General features: G+C 45.2%; 2 protein-coding genes across 3 annotated transcripts in view; both read left to right on the forward strand.

Moving 5' to 3' along the window:
- Positions 1-4,874, forward strand: part of CPEB1 (cytoplasmic polyadenylation element binding protein 1) — an 89,615-nt gene extending 84,741 nt beyond the window's left edge. The window contains exons 9-11 of one of the 2 annotated variants that reach the window (XM_003784607.2): positions 1,111-1,205; positions 1,721-1,801; positions 3,431-4,874. In XM_003784607.2, coding sequence (XP_003784655.1) covers positions 1,111-1,205; positions 1,721-1,801; positions 3,431-3,541 — 287 coding nt within the window. In that variant the 3' untranslated portion in view covers positions 3,542-4,874. The remainder of the gene's footprint in view (positions 1-1,110; positions 1,206-1,720; positions 1,802-3,430) is intronic. The other variant, XM_012801905.2, reaches the window with a different exon arrangement.
- Positions 4,875-6,407: 1,533 nt separating this feature from the next.
- On the forward strand, positions 6,408-10,278 carry RPS17 (ribosomal protein S17). The gene is made up of 5 exons (XM_012801906.1): positions 6,408-6,497; positions 6,768-6,919; positions 7,650-7,755; positions 8,263-8,328; positions 10,150-10,278. The coding sequence occupies exons 1-5, from the start codon at positions 6,495-6,497 to the stop codon at positions 10,228-10,230; spliced, it is 408 nt and encodes a 135-aa protein (XP_012657360.1). The 5' UTR covers positions 6,408-6,494; the 3' UTR covers positions 10,231-10,278.
- The last annotated feature ends 7,728 nt before the right edge of the window (positions 10,279-18,006 follow it).

Raw genomic sequence — 18,006 nt, forward strand, 5'->3', positions numbered from 1 at the left:
GCAGGTCAGCAGCACAGACAGAAGTACAGAATCATTTCTAGAAGCACCACCAGCATTGTCTGCACCAGATCCACTGCCTCCACCTCCAGTGCGGGGACATGATGGGAGGCTATAGGTGGTGAGGAAGGCAAGAACTTTGTTGGACTCTGAGTTCACTGCCAGATCAGTTTGAGACAGACTACAGGTATTATTTCATTAAAAGGCTGCACTTTCCTGAACTTGCCTGATTTCCTTTGTTAAAAGTTCTAGAAAAGTTCTGGTGTTTGAGGTCTTAGACCAGGTCAGGCTGCAGGACTCACCAAGGAACTCAGGCAGCAGAGTATAGTTATTGTCTGTGCTGCTCTAGCTCAGGGGAGTTTGTGGGCCTAGGTCCTCATCAGCCACCCTTCTGAGGAAGGAGGTCAGCTCACCAGTCACAGCAGAGTAGTCTCAGAGCTGGGCTTTGGAGGTGGAGCAGAGCCCGAATTCTCTGACCCAGATGCAGCTAACCCACCCTCCAAATGCTCAGTCTGCCCCCCTGTGCTGAATCTGGTCAAGAGGATCCCTGTGTGCCCATCAGGGCTGTGCTGCAGTTAACAACAGGGGTGCAGGGCTGTGGGGCGGAGGCAGCTCTTGGCAAGATTGGGCTTCTTCGGGCTCTCCTGCTAGGTCTCCAAAGTACCTCCAGGCCAGGAGGGGTCTTTCTTCTGGGCCTGCCCTTCAAAGACGTGTTCTGTGTACCTCTTGGTTTCCACCCTGAACCCTTTAACCTTCCTTCCCTGTGCTTTGCTACATTAGAGGAGTCTCTTTTCTCTCCATTTTGTTCTGCACATCCTTCCCCCAATTCATGATCTGAAAATGCACTAATATGTTAGCCACCAGCTAAGTGTGGCTGTTGAGTGCTTAAAACAGCTAGTGCTGCATGTGAAATAACATTTTAGACACACAGGGTTAAATGAAATATGTTATTAAAATCCAATGGGGCCAACAGAAAGTTTCTAGTTATATAAGTAGCTCCCATTTTATTTCTGTTGCACAGCAGTGGTATAGAAACAGGGTTTCCTAAATGTTGGAGAACAGCCTTGGGAGAATCTGGCTAGAAGGTGATAAGCTTGTACCTCTTGTCCCTAGGATCTGGTCGTGTGACTTTCAATAACCAACGTAGTTACCTGAAAGCAGTCAGTGCTGCTTTTGTGGAAATCAAAACCACGAAGTTCACCAAGAAGGTGAGTTGGTTGGGATATCTGGAGAAGGGCTTGTGTGGGTCATTGCCCTGGGCAGGTGTGAGATTGAGGCTGTGTGCATTGGGTGTGAGTTAGGGGTGTGGGCCTGATCTTGCAGGCTCTGCAGGTAGGGAACGGGACTGCTGACCTCTCAGCGTGCCTGCCCTACCTGTGCTAGTCTGTCTGGCATTACCGAATATCCTGGCTTCCCATTATTCAACCTCGCCTGAATGTTCTGAACACTTGAACACTTACCTATTGCTAAATGTTAAAGGGCTGGCATATAGTTTGCTGAGAAGGCCTGGCAGTAAGATGTGTGGTTGCTTGAACCTTGAGGCAGTTGGCCTGGCTGTGCATAGTGTGTGAGTCCTCTAGAACACCTTTCTGTGCTCTGTGCCTGCATCTGCAGATGAACATCCTATACTCTTGAGTGTGCCCAATAATAAGCCCTTCTCTTTAGCCCCACTGGCCTCCTGGGGGCAAGATCCACTTCATCCTCCTATTTCACTTTTGTGCAGGTTCAGATTGACCCCTACCTAGAAGATTCTTTGTGTCATATCTGTAGTTCTCAGCCTGGTCCTTTCTTCTGTCGAGATCAGGTGAGTCCCCTGGACAGTGAGATGTCTGTGAAATCCCTGCCTTCAATTAAAAATTATAATGCCAAGTTCATGACACTGAATATTGGAGTCTTCAGTTACTTTAGATGTCTCAGATCATAGAAAGCAGTAGTAATGTTTTATAGAAAGCTTCACCCAGGGCTGGGAATGGTGACTTGTGCCTGTAATCCTAGTACTCCAGGAGGCTGAGGTGGGTGGATTGTTTGAGTACAGGAGTTGGAGACCAGCCTGAGCAAGAGTGAGACCCTGTCTCTACTAAAAATAGAAAAACTATCAGGGTGTGGTAGCAGGCGCCTGTAGTCCCAGCTACTTGGGAGGCTGAGATAAGAGGATGGCTCTAACCCAGGAGTTTAAGGTTGCTGTGAGCTTGCTACAGCACTCTACCTAGGGAGACAGAGTAAGACTCTGCCTCAAAAAAAAAAAAGAAAAGGAAAAACACTTGAACAAAAACTCTTGGGAAAGCTTTTTGAATGGAGCCTTGCCTGCGATGTTGCCATGTAGTATGTCGCTGCTGTTGACAAAGAGTATTTGTAGATGATAGAAACCTGAGTGGGTGTGGTCAGCAATACCTGTGAGCCTTCTAGACTGATCTTTTTCTACTCAGGGGCCCCTTCTTTATCTCAGAACCTCTGGACTGCTTTGATATTTGCACCTGGGCTATATCCACAGATGTAAGAAACAGGCACCTAGCAGTGAAGCAGCTTTCCTTTGATGTTTGCTAGGTGGTGGAGCATGGGTGTGCTGGGCAGTGCTTCTCAAACTTTAATGTACATAAACATCACCTGAGGATCTTATTTAAAGCAGATTCTGTTTTCAATGGGTTTGGGTGAAGCGTGAGATTCGTGTTTCTAACTAGTTGCCAGTTGGTGTCAGTGTTGCTGCTCTTCATCACACTTTGGTAAGTATTAGGGGAAGTTTAGGGCCTCTGAGGACTGGAGCAGTCCAGCCATGCATTGTGGAGGCTTTTTTTTTTTAAATGCACAGTGATGCTGTTGCTCAGGTTTGGAGTCTCTGTGTAGATGGTAGGTAAACTGAGGCTCCCACATGAGAGTCTGAAGTTTGGATTATTAGATAAGCTTGAGAACAAGTATCTCTGGTCAGCCTCTAGTAGGAGCTTTTATGGATTGACATCTCACAGTGACCTCTGCTTTCAGAATAACTGCTTAGGTTAGTGGCTTGCAAGAAGGGGGACTGAGACTGAGGCACATACCCAGTCACCTCTCCTCTGTCAGTGGAAAGAAGGCATGTTGCCTAGCAGTAGTCTGCAGTCAGTGTCTTTAAATCCTCTCTCACAGTAACAGCCCTGTGATAAAGCTAGTGTAGGAGGTAAGAAAGGCAAGGAACAAGAGAGCAGCTGTAGTGGTCGGAGGGATGGGGGAGCTGGCTGTCTCTGTGCACAGTAGGAGCCCAGCATGTTTATGGGTGCCCACACAAATGCAGGTGCTGGGTTTTGTACTGGTTGGTCAGACTTCTGTGTTTGGATGAGAGGGCTCCCAGGAACCATCTCTTCTAACCCCACAGAAGCTACTGGGCAGAGAAAGCCACTCATGCAGGTCTCTGCACCTGGCGCTGACCCAGGCATGGCAATCCTCTTTTTGTTGCCCCACCCAGGTCTGCTTCAAGTACTTCTGCCGGAGCTGCTGGCACTGGCGGCACAGCATGGAGGGCCTGCGCCACCACAGCCCCCTGATGCGGAACCAGAAGAATCGAGATTCCAGCTAGAGGAGCTGGCCTTACCTGGTGGCCTGTGGCGCCCAAAGCTGGCAGGTCAGGCAGCAGCCTGCACCACACTGCCACTGGCAACCAGGGAGCTAGCTGGCTTCCCAAGGACAAGGGAAAATTGTAGTCACCTTTGCACTTGCTGAATCTGTCTTTGTTTCTGCACTAATTAATGCACAATGAGTTTTGTCGGGTTTTGTTTTCAGGAGGTTTGCCAGGGCAAGGACCCCTGGCTCACCCTCCAAGCGACTCTGTAGTTTTCCCAGATTTTAGTTCCTCATTTTGCCGATGAAAAAGCAAAAAAAGAACTACATGTCCAGAAGGTATTGACATGGATGCCTAGGTTTATTTATTAAAAGCGCTTTTTTACATTCCTTGCAATACTGATGGTGGTGATGTGCAGGTCTCATTGGTTTCATTCTTGCAGTTGCCATACAGTGCCTTTCCATTTATTTAACCCCCACCTGAACGGCATAAACTGAGTGTTCAGCTGGTGTTTTTTACTGTAAACAAGGAGACTTTGCTCTTCATTTAAACCAAATCATATTTCATATTTTACGCTCGAGGGTTTTTACCGGTTCCTTTTTACACTCCTTAAAACAGTTTTTAAGTCGTTTGGAACAAGAGATTTTTTTCTTTCCTGGCAGCTTTTAACATTATAGCAAATTTGTGTCTGGGGGACTGCTGGTCACTGTTTCTCACAGTTGCGAATGAAAGTATTTGCAACCAAGAAAAAAACTTGTTTTATTTGAAACTGGACCGGATAAACGGTATTTTGAGCGGCTGCTGTATATAGTTTAAAATGGTTTACTGCACCTTCTTAAGTTGCACTTATGTGAGGGGGGTTGATAGAAGTTTTTAATCACAAAGTCACAGGACTTTTTTCCTTTGTAACTGAGCTAAAAAAAAAAAAAGGGCTGCTTTTGGTGGGGGCAGATGAAGGCTCACAGGAGCCCTTTCTCTGAGAGGGGGCAAGTACCCTTCCCTGTACTTTTTGTTTGAGGAATGTATGAAACAACAGTTGTAGTTGACTGAAATGCTACTGGAATCTGAAAACTTGACTTTTTCCTTTCTTTCTTTTTTTTAAAAAAACAATGAAAACCACTTGCCCCTCTTAGGGAAGCTGTGTGCCAAAGAATCAGTGTCATAACCCACCCCCCTGCTGAGCTGACGTTGCACTGTTGCATATCCCAGCTACTCTGTGGGTTTTGTGAAGCTGTGTGTGAAGTCTCTACCTCATTGTAGCATATGCAGGCAAGACTGCACTCTCCTACAGATGTGTGGAGTAAGCTGTGGTGTAGTTTTTTTTGGCACATAATAAACACGTTGCAGCAGAGTTCTGGTTTTGTTTGTGTGTCTGAGGTCTGGGAGTAAGGGGGGGTGAAGGGGTTCACAAGATTTCGACTAACAACTTCTCTCCTTGAATTTTCTACAATGGGATTCCAGGCCAGGAATAATGGTGGGGTGTTAAAGGAGACCTGTCCCTGTGAGTACTTTCTGGTCACTTCTAACACCAAATGTACTTTAGAAGATGGCACTACAGCCCACCTTCCAAAAGCCTCCACATGTGACCTTCTGGAGGCTCTGCCCAGCCTCCAGGCCCTGGAATACAGGATACTGGGCACAGCTGCTCCGGGACCAGCCCAGAGGCTTGTTCTCAGCTTCTCCTGGAAGCTTTGGCTTGTTTCTTCTTGAGAGGCTTCTCAGCCTCTTGGACTCACCTGTGCTGACCACCCAGTTTCTTTGTATGAGGAAGGCTTTTTGCTCTTCTCAGGCCTGTCACTTGGGACTTGTTCTCCTAGCCCCTAGATCTGTGACAGGGTCTGCTGCTGAGTTTTTTTTAACTGATCTTTTGGGTGCCTCCATTTGAATCTGACGAGTGAGAGACCCTGCAGACAGAAGCTTTGAGGGTCGGGGCGGGGGGGGGGGGGGGGGGGGGAAGGTCCTGCTGGCTCAGCGGGCAGCGGGCTCCCTCCCGGGGATGGGCAGCCTGACCTCTCATTCCTGTCCAGCAGCAGCCTCAGCGGCAGCTCACAAATAACTCACCCACCTCTCTCCAGAGACAGTCTGCTCGCCTCGGTCTCCCTCTTCCTCCCCTAGTCTAGAGCTAAGGCTTCCCTTCGTCTGCCGTCTGCTCACGTGCCTTCTTATGAGGCCTCCGGTCCTATGGAGGGTCTGGGGTGGCCGGGCCCAAGTCTCAACTCACCTAACCTGTCCGTAAGTCGGGGGGTGGGGGTGGGGGGAGGGGCGACGGGGAGGTGTGGCTAGGCTGGGAGGCAGCGGGGCGGCGACGAGCAAGTGAACCGGCCCTTCTTCACTCAAGTGTTTGAAGCCTGTTGTGTGCCAGTGGCCTGAGCACCGGAAATTAGCTAAACAAAACAGTCTCCATTGCCGAGGAGCTCAGCCCTAGAAAGCCACAGCACGCCGCTTGACATTCGCTGGTCACCGTTAGGAGCATTAAAGGGACAGCAGCTGAGCTTCTCTGTTACGGCGACGTTTGGGCAAAGACAGGAGAAACGAAATAAACCTCTCTGACACCCACCGTGTCTCCGCCAGATAAGGGCGGCAAGTCTCTGACCCACGGACTGCGTGGGTGCCATCCCTGACTCCTGGCTTTGCCACGGCCCCAGGTCGCCTCCCATTCTAAGTTTTACTTAGGACCTGGAGCCTCGCCTTCTCTCCCTAGCGTGCGTGGAAAAGATGCACCCCTCTTAGGCCCAAGCGATCAAACCCGCGGCCCGGTCATAGGCTGGAGGCGCAGGCAGCCCGCGTGGGGCTCCAGCCACAGGGGCAGGCTGACATTCACCTGCCTCCACTTCCGCTCCACGCCGCCAGGGGCCGCCGTGAGGCGCTCCGTTAGCCCGCGTCCCTATCTGAGCGGAAGCGGCTCTCTGGCCTGCGCTTTAAAGGTCTCTTTTGTACTTCCTGTTTCCTCTTTTGCCGAGGACCCGCCAACATGGTAGGTGTTATGGCCCAGGACTTGTATCCTCTTCAATCATACTCCATCCGCTGCTTTCTGTGGCCACTCCATTCCTCGAGGGGAGACCCAAGGCCGGGCGGGTGCGAAGCGAGTCCCTGGCTTCCTCATTGACCCGGCGCCCGCCGCTGCCCGGCCGGTCTCTCCCGGGCTTGGCCCAGCTTGTGAGCCCGTCGCCGCGGGTCTCCGGCGCTTCACCCTTCCCAGGAGGTCCCGCCCGCTCCCGGGTGACCCTTTCTTCTCCACCCGCAGGGCCGCGTTCGCACCAAAACCGTGAAGAAGGCGGCCCGGGTCATCATAGAGAAGTACTACACACGTCTGGGCAACGACTTTCACACGAACAAGCGCGTGTGCGAGGAGATCGCCATCATTCCCAGCAAGAAGCTCCGCAACAAGATAGCCGGGTGAGTTGGGTCCCCGCCAACCCCCGTGATCCCGCATTTTTTGCCCTACGGCTCGCTGTGCCCCGGAGACGAGCTAAGGGCTCGCGTGTGCAGGTTCCCGGAGGCGGCTGCCGCCAGACCTCTTGCTTTGAAGCCCTGTTGCTTTTGGATGTCAGTTTTAAATAGGTGTTCGTTCTCGTTGCACTTAAACTGTTCAAAATGTTAGTTGGAATGTGGACATTTAGACGTGATGTGCACCAAAGCTAGCGGATTAAAGTGCTAAGCTTTGTGAATTTGCACTTGAAGGAAAAGGATAGAAAGCCGTGTAGCCAGATGTGCTGGAGAGCCGAGGCGAGTGGATCGCTAGAGCTCACGAGTCCGAGACCAGCCTGAGCGAGAACCCCATCTCTACTAAAAATAGAAAAAAAAAAAATGATGGTCATTTGAGCCCAAGAGTTGGAGGTTGCTGTGATCTGTGACGCCCAGCACTTTACCCAGGGTGACAGCTTGAGCTCTGTCTCAAAAAAGAAAAAAAGAAAGCTAAGAAGGGTGGGTCTGGGGTTTGGTGACCTCGAATGGGAGTTTGACAGTGAGAGGCCAGGAGGGCAGGAAGGCCCAGGTCAGTGGAGCTTTGTGTTCTGGACTGGGGTCCTCTCCGTCCCACTGACGTGGGGTTAGTAACCTAGTGTTCTGGGACCCATAGGAGTGGATGTGTGGTCTCACTGTTGTCTTTGGGTGTGTCATTGTGTAGCTATGTCACACACCTGATGAAAAGGATCCAGAGGGGCCCAGTGAGAGGCATCTCCATCAAGCTGCAGGAAGAAGAAAGAGAGAGGAGAGACAACTATGTCCCTGAGGTAAACTTTCTTAGAGCAGAAAGCAGCAGATTCCTGAGGCCGCGCTGAGTTCTTGCCTTCCAAAGGAACCCCAACTGAATCTGAGGTCTTTTATCCACACACCCTTTCACCAGTGCAGGTCCCCATAACCTGCCTATGTGTTTATTAACCTCAATTCTGCTCTCCTGGGACCTTTTAAATAAATCTGTTCCATTTTTCACATGAGAAACCTTTGTGAATTTTTGGTGACTGTCATCATGTCTCCTGGTTTGGTAATTTGCCCTAACATAGTATTCGTGAAACCTAGTTTTAAGGTTTTTCTGAACACTTAATAGGTAAATAATGGGAGTATGGGAAGGTAAAACCAGAGGAAAAGTCTTTGGAGCCTCTTTCTGTAGGTGACACTTTGCTTTGTGAGATCCACCCCCTATATAATTTTTTCTTTCTGCTTATTTAAGAATCTGGAAAAAAGAAGCAGAAGTGAGAACTAATTAATTGATAACTTGGGTCTATCTCTTTTCCTTTTAGGTCTCAGCCCTGGATCAGGAGATCATTGAAGTAGATCCTGACACTAAGGAAATGCTGAAGCTTTTGGTAAGTGTGGTGGATTGGTGGATTTCTAAATCCTAAACGTAAGATGTCCTTGGGTCACGCACCGTCAGTAGTTTTCTATTATCTGCGATAATAGTAACTAACCCCTTTCAAGGTTACATAATTTATAAATAACAGGATTGGGAATCCTATCTGCATATGTAACCACTAAACTACACTGCTTTCAAAATGGGTATAGCTGGTTATTGAAAGCTGCATGCATGGAGTTTGTGGTACAAGATTGTAATTCCTAAATCTGGTGGTCTCTTCTTCCATAGCTTTCTCTCCTAGTTCTGTGGTTGGCTCACATTGCCTTTCTTTTATCCTTGGCTCCGTTTGTGCAACCTGCGTTCCCTTGGAGAATTCTTTCCTTTTCTGTCTATACGGTGACCCTTCAAAAAAGAGCTGTGGTCTCATTTCCACATAATGTGCCAGGCACTGTTAAGATAGTTCACAGGTATCAATCCACTTCGACATGCTTCTTTTCTGTGGCTTATTTTAATCCTTTTCCCTTGTTTGGTGAAGTAGCATGGGCTTCAAAGTCCAGCAAACTGTTGGTGATTTTGAGCAACTTCATTTTTCCTTTCCTTTGCTCATTAAATATTTAGGATTTTCAAAAAGACGGTAAAGAACAAAATGAACTCCCATGTACCTTCCACTTAGCTTCAGAAGAACATCATTAGTGCAGTTAAAGCCTGCTTTGAGTTTTTTCTCCTGAAATAACCACTGATGTGAATTTATCTTTTTAATTTGAGGTATAAAATGAGTTTCTAAGGATCAAATAGGACATTAAGTTCCATGTACACAGTGAACCCTTGGGCTTTAAATCCCACTTTCTAGGCCGGGCACAGTGGCTTATGCCTATAATCCCAGCACTCTGGGAGGCCGAGGCTGGTGGATTGCCCAAGCTCACAAGAGTAGGACCTTGTGTCTAAAAATAGCCATACAGTGTGGTGGGCGCCTGTAGTCCCAGCTACTTAGGAGGCTGAGGCAAGAGGATTGCTTGGGCCCAAGAGTTTGAGGTTGCTGTGAGCTATGACATGACAGTACTCTACTGAGGGCAACAAGGTGAGACTGCCCCCCCTCCCCCCAAAAAAAATCCCACTGGCAAGCCTGAGCTTGCTTGGGTCAGCCTTGCTCTTGACCTCTACTCTCCTTGGCGCCTTGTCTATTTGGGCCCTTTACAAATGTCAGTTGGTTAGTGATAACTCTTACCTGGAAAGGAAGTGGCACTTGTATATTGTCAAATGGACAGATTTTTGCCATAGAGTACATTTGACAATATCTAGACATTTTTGGTCATTATAGCTAGGGGCAAATCTTGCTGATAACTGATAGGGAGAGGCCAGGCATTCTGCTAAACTTTATACACTGCCCAAGACAACCACCCACTATAACAATATCCAGCCTAGAATGTTGATAGTGGCAAGATTGAGAGACCCTTTTTTAGAGTGATATGAAGAGGTTGTGAAAATAAGGAGTAAAACATCATGGTGTGATGGGTAAAAGTCACAGGGGACTGTGTTGGGCACCATGTGGTTGGGTGTGTTGAAAGATTGCCCCAGAGAAAATGGGAGGTGTTGATGCATGTAGGGGCCCTGGTAGCTGGCCACTGGAAGCGAGGAGTCCCTCAGATCTTGAGTAGATGCTTTGAGAATGTTAACAGCTCCAGGGCCAGGAAGAACCCCCTCTATTTCTTCTGGTTCCTGCTAGCCTTCCCCCAGCTGGTAGAGGCCAACACCCACAGCTTGGTTGTGGCACTAGGGCTGTGTAGGAAGACCTCACTGAAGATCCCTCACACTGAATCCTGCTTTGTTGTTCCAGGACTTTGGCAGTCTGTCCAACCTCCAGGTCACTCAGCCTACAGTTGGGATGAATTTCAAAACACCACGTGGAACTGTTTGAATCTATCTTCTGTGTGCTGTAATATTTTAATAAATCTGGGACAACAGCTTTGTCTGTGTTATCTGTGCTTGGGTATGGGTGGAGCTAAGTGCAGGAATTTACCCAGGGTGACAGCTTGAGACTCTGTCTCAAAAAAAAAAAAAAGAAAAGATGGGTTAGGTGGAGGATTGGTACTCCTAGGGCTGCAGGAAGCAGCTTTTCCAAGTGCTCCAGTTGGGTGCTTCAGTTGGTTTGGGTAATCTCTTAGGCCTCAGTTCTTTATTCTCTGAAACAGGACTAATCCTGGTGCTCCCTCCAGCTACCTGTGAGCCTCCTTAAAGGCAGAAGGCCAGGCCCCACCCCTGCCCCAAGCATTGATGGGGTAGCCAGACCTTGTTGGCTTGAAGCCCCTGGACCGCAGCACTGGTTTGCCCTCCACTGCTGCTCCTGGATTTCTCGGGCCAGAGTAAATGCTCTTGGCATAAAATGGGCTGGATAGTCTTGTGCTTTTTGTGTCAGGGATACTGAAGATTGGAAAGTTCTCCCAGAAATTTTTGGAGGTAATTTTTTTCTGTATATCATTGTTACTTTCAACAAACAAAAGTGAAGTAACTCCATTGAAATAGACATAAAATGAACACATGTTCATTTATGATGAACGTATGATTTTTTTCAATCAACGATGAAACATTCAAAGTAGGACAAATTTATAATGGCATAAAGGAATGTTGAGAGTAATTTATAAATGGATGCAAAACTGGTTTATTTCATAGTAAAGTCGACTGAAACCTTTGTACTAACAATTTTATTTACATTTATTTCTCTAGAATTTTATGCCATGCTGTCAGATATCTGCAAATCATAGAGTTTAGCCTGAAGGCAGTGAAAGGGTCAGAGCCCTTACAGAATTCATTTCAACTCAGGGTATTGCTCTTAATAACATGCGTGTAGTATTCACTGAGGCACAGATAACCCCCCAATATCTGTAAATTCGTAATTATCTGTACTGCCACATCAAGATTTTCAATTTTTTAGTATGTAGCCGTTTTCTCTTGTGACTAACAAAACTAAATCATATCTGTGTTGTGTTTCATTTTTAACATTGTTTTCTTTCTGAATTAAACTTTTATTTAAAATAGGTGTTTTTTTTGCAGTTTTTGGCTGGGACGGGTTTAAACCTGCCACCTCCGGTGTATGGGGCCAGTGCCCTACTCCTTTGAGCCACAGGCGCCGCCCTTTTAAAGAGTCGTCAGTTGGAGTTTTTTTCCCCTTTCTCTTTCCTTCCATACCTTCCTACTTCCCTTCCTCTGTACTTGAGGTTGCTCTTTCCTCATTAGAACATGTGAGGAACATGAATAATCATTTTCTCCTTGTCTTTAATCACAGGGTCTGGCAAACTATGGCCAGCTGCCTAGTTGTATATAAGCCATGTATGTAAAAATGGTTTTTACATATCTGCATGTTTAAAAGAAGGATGTATTCTATTAAAATCCTACCTTACCCCTGGGGAAAAAAATGGAGAATGTGACCTGTGAAAATCACAGGAAATTCAAATTTCAATGAGCTTAAAGATTTGTTGAAACACAGTCATAGGCTCAGCACCTGTGGCTCAAGTGGCTAAGGTGCCAACCATATACACCTGAGTTGGCAGGTTCTAATTCAGCCCTGGCCCGCCAAACAATGAGGACTGCAACCAAAAAATAGCCAGGCGTTGTGGCCAGGCACCTGTAGTCCCAGCTACTTGGAAGGTAGAGGCAGGAGAATTGCTTGAGCCCAGGAGTTGGAGGTTGCTGTGAGCTGTGATGCCACTCTGCCCAGTGTGACAGCTTAAAGCTCTGACTCAAAAAAAAAAAAAAAAAAAAAAAGAAACACAAGTCATACTGTATGTGGCTGTTTTCATGCTACAGTTGCTGATTTAAGTGGTCATGACAGGCAGCTTGTGGCATTCTCATTGCTTTGTGCTACAGATTGCAGTGACACTGTTAATATATTACTTTTGAATGCCATCTGATCATATCATGACTGGTGGCTCTATGAGCAGGGCGCTGGCCCCATGTACCGAGGGTAGTGGGTTTGAACCTGGTCCCAGCCAAACTGCAACAACAAAAAAATAGCCGGGCATTGTGGCGGGTGCCTACAAGTCCCAGCTACTCGGCAGGCTGAGGCAAGAGAATCGCCTAAGCCCAGGAGTTGGAGGTTGCTGTGAGCTGTGACACCACAGCACTCTATCGAGGGCAATAAAGTGAGAGTGTCTCTTAAAAAAAAAAGTTATTGATGCATACTTACGTGAATAAGAGAAAAAACTGCATTGCTAATGTTGCACTTTTAAGTGTGAGTAACCCATATGTTAGCTGAGCAAGAAAAGCCATTTACCAATAATCTGAAGTAGGTATCTGCCAAGCTATTGTGTTATAGGTGATGGTACTAAGGATTGTGGACAACCAGGCTGAGGTGGGAGAATTGCTTGAGCTCAGGAGTTTGAGACCATGCTGAGTAAGAATGCGACCCTGTCTGTATTAAAAATAGAAAAACTAGCTGGGCGTTGTGGTGGGCACTTGTAGTCTTAGTTCCTTGGGAGGCTGAAGCAGGGGGATTGTGTGAGCCCCTGAGTTGGATGTTGGAGTGAGCACTGCACTCTAGCCAGGACAGCAGAATGAGACCCTGTCTCAAAAGATAATGTGTGGAGGAGAAAAAGAAAAAGACTTATTTACAGAAATTTCAAAGCTTGCAAAGATGTAAAGTGTTTAAAACCTGTGGTTATTCATTCTGTTACTCATTGGTGGATATTTTGTGGAATATATCTAAATCTATCGTGTATTATTGAGCATTGAACTTCATTCCGTTGTGGACTTACTGTTATCAATTCCATGAAATTTGGTAAAATGTTTTGTTTTGGAGACAGGGTCTCACAAGCTAGAATGCAGTCCTGGGCTCAAGCAATCCTTCCCTTTTGGCCCCCACAAACTGCTGGGACTATAACTCTAAGCCACTGTAACTGGTCTAAAGTGTTTTCTTAAAATTGTGAAAAAACTTTGGGAGACATAAAAAGAAAAAAATAACTTTGGGAGGCTGAAGCGGGAGAATTGTTTAAGGTCAGGATTTTTAGACCAGCTTAAGCAAGAGCAAAACCCCATCACTACAAAAAATATAGAAAAAGTACCCCAGCATTGTGATATGTGCCTTAAGCCTATAAGGCTGAGGCAGGAGGTCACTTGAGCTCAGGGGTTAGAGGTTGCAGTGAGCTATGATGTGCCACCGCCTTTTTGCCTGGGCGACAAAGCAAGACCCTGTCTCTAAAAATTTCATACACATACGCAAATATTCAAGTCATGTTTGACTTTTGCACGAGAGGTGCTCAAATGAGATTTGTTTATCTTTTGTTATTGGTATATCTTGAGTATTAAAATTTTAATACAATTTTTTCCTTTCTTAAAATGTATGTACATTTTTGGGCACACTGTGTGGTTATGCATGTGTATACATATATTCAGGCCCTAATGCATGAATAAAAGATTAAGAAGAAAACAAAAAGTAAAGGCCAGGCATGGTGGCTCATGCAAGTAATCCCAGTACTCTGGGAGGCCGAGGTGGGTGAATTGCCTGATCTCACAAGTTTGAGACCTGCCTGAGCAAGAGTGAGACCTCATTTCTTAAAATAGCCAGGGCATTGTGGTGGGCGCCTATAAGTCCCAGCTACTTGGGAGGCTGAGGCAAGAGGATCACTTGAGCCCAGGAGTTTGAGGTTGCTGTGAGTTATGATGATTCCACAGCACTCTACCAAGGACAACAAAGTGAAACTGTCTCAAGAAAAAAAAGTAAAAAAGTTAATAGACAAGACACAAAAATTGTGATCAAAATATAACAATGGGTACACTGTAATCATTTGTAAGTGTACTATTCAGTGGTGTTAAATATGTTCATGATGTTGTATAGGTATTATTACCATACTCAAAAAATTTTTATCCCCAATAAAAACTCTGCACTTATTAAATAATAACTCTCCCTTTCCCTTTTCCTTCACAACCTCGGGTAACCTCTATTCTGTTTTCTATTATCTCTGAATTTGCTTCTTCTGGGTACCTCACATAAGTAGATTTACAGTATTTGTCCTTCTGTGCCTAACTTCTTTCATTAAGCATAATGTTTTCAAGGTCCATCATATTGTAGCATATATCAAAGTTACATTCCTTTTGTGGCTGAGTAATATTCCATTGGATATATATACCACATTCTGTTTATCTGTTCATCTGTTGATCAATATTTGGGTTGCTTCCTCTTTTGGGCTATTATAAATGAAGGGGTTATGAGCATGAGTGTATAAATAAATATCTGTTTGGATCATGTTTTTAATTTTGGGGGTATATTCACAGAAGTAGAATTGCTGAGTCATGTGGTAATTACATGCTTAATTTTTCTTTCTTTTTTTTTTTTTTTTTTGAGACAGAGCCTCAAGCTGTCCCCCTGGGTAGAGTGCTGTGGCATCCCAGCTCACAGCAACCTCCAACTCCTGGGCTCAAGTGAGTCTCCTGCCTTAGCCTCCCAAGTAGCTGGGACCACAGGCGCCCACCACAATGCCCAGCTATTTTTTTGGTTGCAGCCGTCGTTGTTTGGCAGGTCCAGGCTGGATTTGAACCCGCCACCTTAGGTGTATGTGGCTGGTGCCTTAGCCGCTTGAGCCACAGGCACCGAGCCTATGCTTAATTTTTCAATGAAATACCATACTGTCTTCTACAGTACCTGCACCATTTTATATTCTCACCCGCAACCCACAAGAATTCCAGTTTCTCTACATCCTTGCTAACACTTGTAATTTTCTGTTTTCTTTTAATCTGTGTAGTACTCATCTGGTGTGAGGTGGTGTCTCATTGTGGTTTTGATTTGCATTCCTCTAAAAGTGATGTTGAACATCTTTTCAAGTAGTTGTTAGCCATTTATATTTCTTTTCTGGAGAAATGTCTAATCAAGTTCTTTGCCCATTTTTGAACCAAGTTTGGTTTTTTTGTTGAGTTAAGCCGTGTTTTTGTTGAGTCATAGTGGATCCTTGTATGTTTTGGTTTTTAATCCCTTGCTACATATATTATTTGCAAATATTTTCTCCTGTGAGTTGCTTTTCCCTTCTGTTAATAGAGTCCTTTGATATTGAAATTTTGAGGAAGTCTAATTTGTTCTTTTATTGCCTATTCTTTTGGTATTATATCTAAGAATCTATTTTCAAGTCTAAGGTCATGAAGAATTACCACAGTGTTTTCTTCTATGAGTTTTATGGTTTTATCTCTTACATCTATGAGGTCTTTGATCCATTTTGCATTGATTTTTTTTTTTTTTAATTGAGACAGAGTCTAGCATCTTTCACCACCCTGGCTAGAGTGCCATGGCGCAGCTCATAGCAACCTCAGACTTGTAGGTTCAAGTGAGCCTCTCCCTCAGCGTCCCAAGTAGCTGGGACTACAATTGCAAGTTACTATGCCAGGCTAATTTTTCTGTGTTTTTGTAGGGGTCTTGCTCAGATTAATTTCAAACTCCTGACCTCAAGTGATCTTCCCACCTCGGCCTCCCAAAGTGGTAGGATTACAAGTACAAGCATGAGCCACCATGACCAGCAATTTGGGATTAATTTTTACATATGTTCGCTTAGGGATCAGACTTGATTCTTTTGCATGTGGAGCTCCAGCTGTCCCACCACCATCCTTTGAAGAGATTATTCCTTCTACACTGAATGGACTTGGCACCCTCGTCAAAAATCAATTGACTGTAGATGTATGGGGTTATTTCTGAATTCAATTCCATGTCTGTCCTTATGTTGATACCACACTGTTCTGATTACTTAGCCTTATAGTAAGTTTTGAAATTGGAAAGTGGTTTTTTCCAACTTCTTTTACGTGATTTTTTTGGGCTATTTGGTCTGTATTTATTTGCTAGGGCTGCCATAACAGAACATCATAAACTGGGTGGCTTAAACCACAGAAATCTATTTTCTCACAGTTTTAGGGGCTTGAAGTGCAAGATCCAGCATCAGCTTGGTATCTCCTTGGCTGCCCTCCTTGGCATGCAAATTGCTACTTTCTTATGACATCTTCACATGGTCATTTGTCTGTGCACGTGCATCCCTGTGTCACTTAGGGTTCCAAAATTTCCTCTTATAAGGACATCAGTCAGACTGATCAGAGCTGACACTTAACAGCATCACATTAACATAATCACCTCTTTAAAGGCCCTATCTCCAAATACAGTCACATTCTGCAGTATTAGAGGTTAGAGACATAATTCATTCCGTAGCACAATTTCCTTGCAATTCTATATGAATGTGAAGATCACCTTTTCCATTTCTGCAGAAAAGGCTGTTGAAATTTTGATAGATATTGCATTGAATCTATAGATGGCTTTGGGTAGTATTGATATTGTAGGGGTGAAGGGAAACTTTCCCTTTGCCCCAGAAAGTTGACTGAAAGATCAACTCACAATAAGGCAGATAATTAAGAGAAATAGATTCATTTACCATGCATATACCCTCATTTTAGAGGGAAAGGGAGATGAGGATTGTAGATATTTCTGTTTAGGGGCAATAAATGGTTACTAGGGAGGATGAATAGATGCTTGAGAGAATGAGGATGGGGAAACATTGATTTGTATGTGATTCTTTATTTTGCAAATTAAATTAACCTGAGAGTCAGGTATTCTTTTTAAAATGATTTGGGCCAGGTCTCGTTGCATTTTTGATCTTTGCTGTAAGATATTGAGATAGCAGGGAAGCAAAGGAAGTCCATTGTTTCTTGCTGGTCTGGTTTTTGATAAAGAGGGAAAATCCCCTTCCAAGGCCTGTTGATCTCCAGGAGCCTTTAATTCATGGACAGTAAAGTTGGACAGTGAAGTTCATGAACTTATCCTAGAAAAAGTGCTACATACCTCACTGCTGAATATCATGCAGTCACTGCTGCAAGCATTCCCAGCCTGTTCCCTCACCCTCTCCTGTTCCTCTGCCCTCTCTCCCAGCCCCTTCCCATTCCCCCCAGAGTCAAAGCACGGGAAGTCCCAAGTTTCAGAACCCCGCCCCCCCAAGTTCCCAGTGGAAGAACAATGGTGGAAATCCACCAAGGCTGGTTACATAACTATAACCATTGTGATTTGAGATGTATCCATTGACAACCAAGCTATAACCCTGCCAACAGCAACGTTCCTTGTACCCCCTGCTTGCTTAAGCTACACAGAAAATAAATAGTATAAAAGACGAAAAACCCTGCACTTTGGGGCTGCTTGTCGCAGAACAATGGCTCCTTGCACAGGTGTGAATAAATCACCAATTAATTGCATCTGAGTGGGTCTGAGTTTATTTTTTCAGAATGCCAAGGTTATTTCAGTCACGTTTGAAGTACTCTTCCCCTTGTCCATCTGGTGACTGTAGTGTTAATTCAGCAATGAGGTATGTAGCACTTTTTCTAGGATGAGTTTTCAAGCTTTGCTGTCAGAACTCAGTACAACAACAGCTCTGGTTCTGATGGCCATTCCAGAAGAAGAGTTCCAAAACTGCTTTGAAGGGAAGACTAGGCCCTGGTGTCAGTGCACAGTTCCCAAGAGGAGTACTTCAAAGGTGACCTCAGTGATACTCAGCAATGAGGTATGAAAAAGTAGAAAAAATGCTTTTTTTAGAATGAGTTTGTGAACTTGATTGTCCAATCTTGTACAGTTTATACCCAAGAGTCAAATTTGTGAATCACATTTCCTAAGCTCCTTTATTATCTTTGTAGGGGAAACTGAGCCTTGATCTTTTCTTTTCTTTCTTTCTTTTTTTTTTTTTTTTTT

The sequence above is a fragment of the Otolemur garnettii genome, unplaced genomic scaffold (genome assembly GCF_000181295.1).
Source record: "Otolemur garnettii isolate 467f Iridium unplaced genomic scaffold, OtoGar3 scaffold00011, whole genome shotgun sequence".
Lineage (NCBI taxonomy): Eukaryota > Metazoa > Chordata > Mammalia > Primates > Galagidae > Otolemur > Otolemur garnettii.

What these genes read in the sequence shown, in the direction of transcription:
- RPS17 (XM_012801906.1), top strand. An exon ending in CTCCGCAACAAGATAGCCGG is followed by an intron (nt 6,920 to 7,649) that starts GTGAGTTGGGTC and finishes GTCATTGTGTAG; the next exon opens with CTATGTCACACACCTGATGA. An exon ending in AGGAAATGCTGAAGCTTTTG is followed by an intron (nt 8,329 to 10,149) that starts GTAAGTGTGGTG and finishes TTGTTGTTCCAG; the next exon opens with GACTTTGGCAGTCTGTCCAA.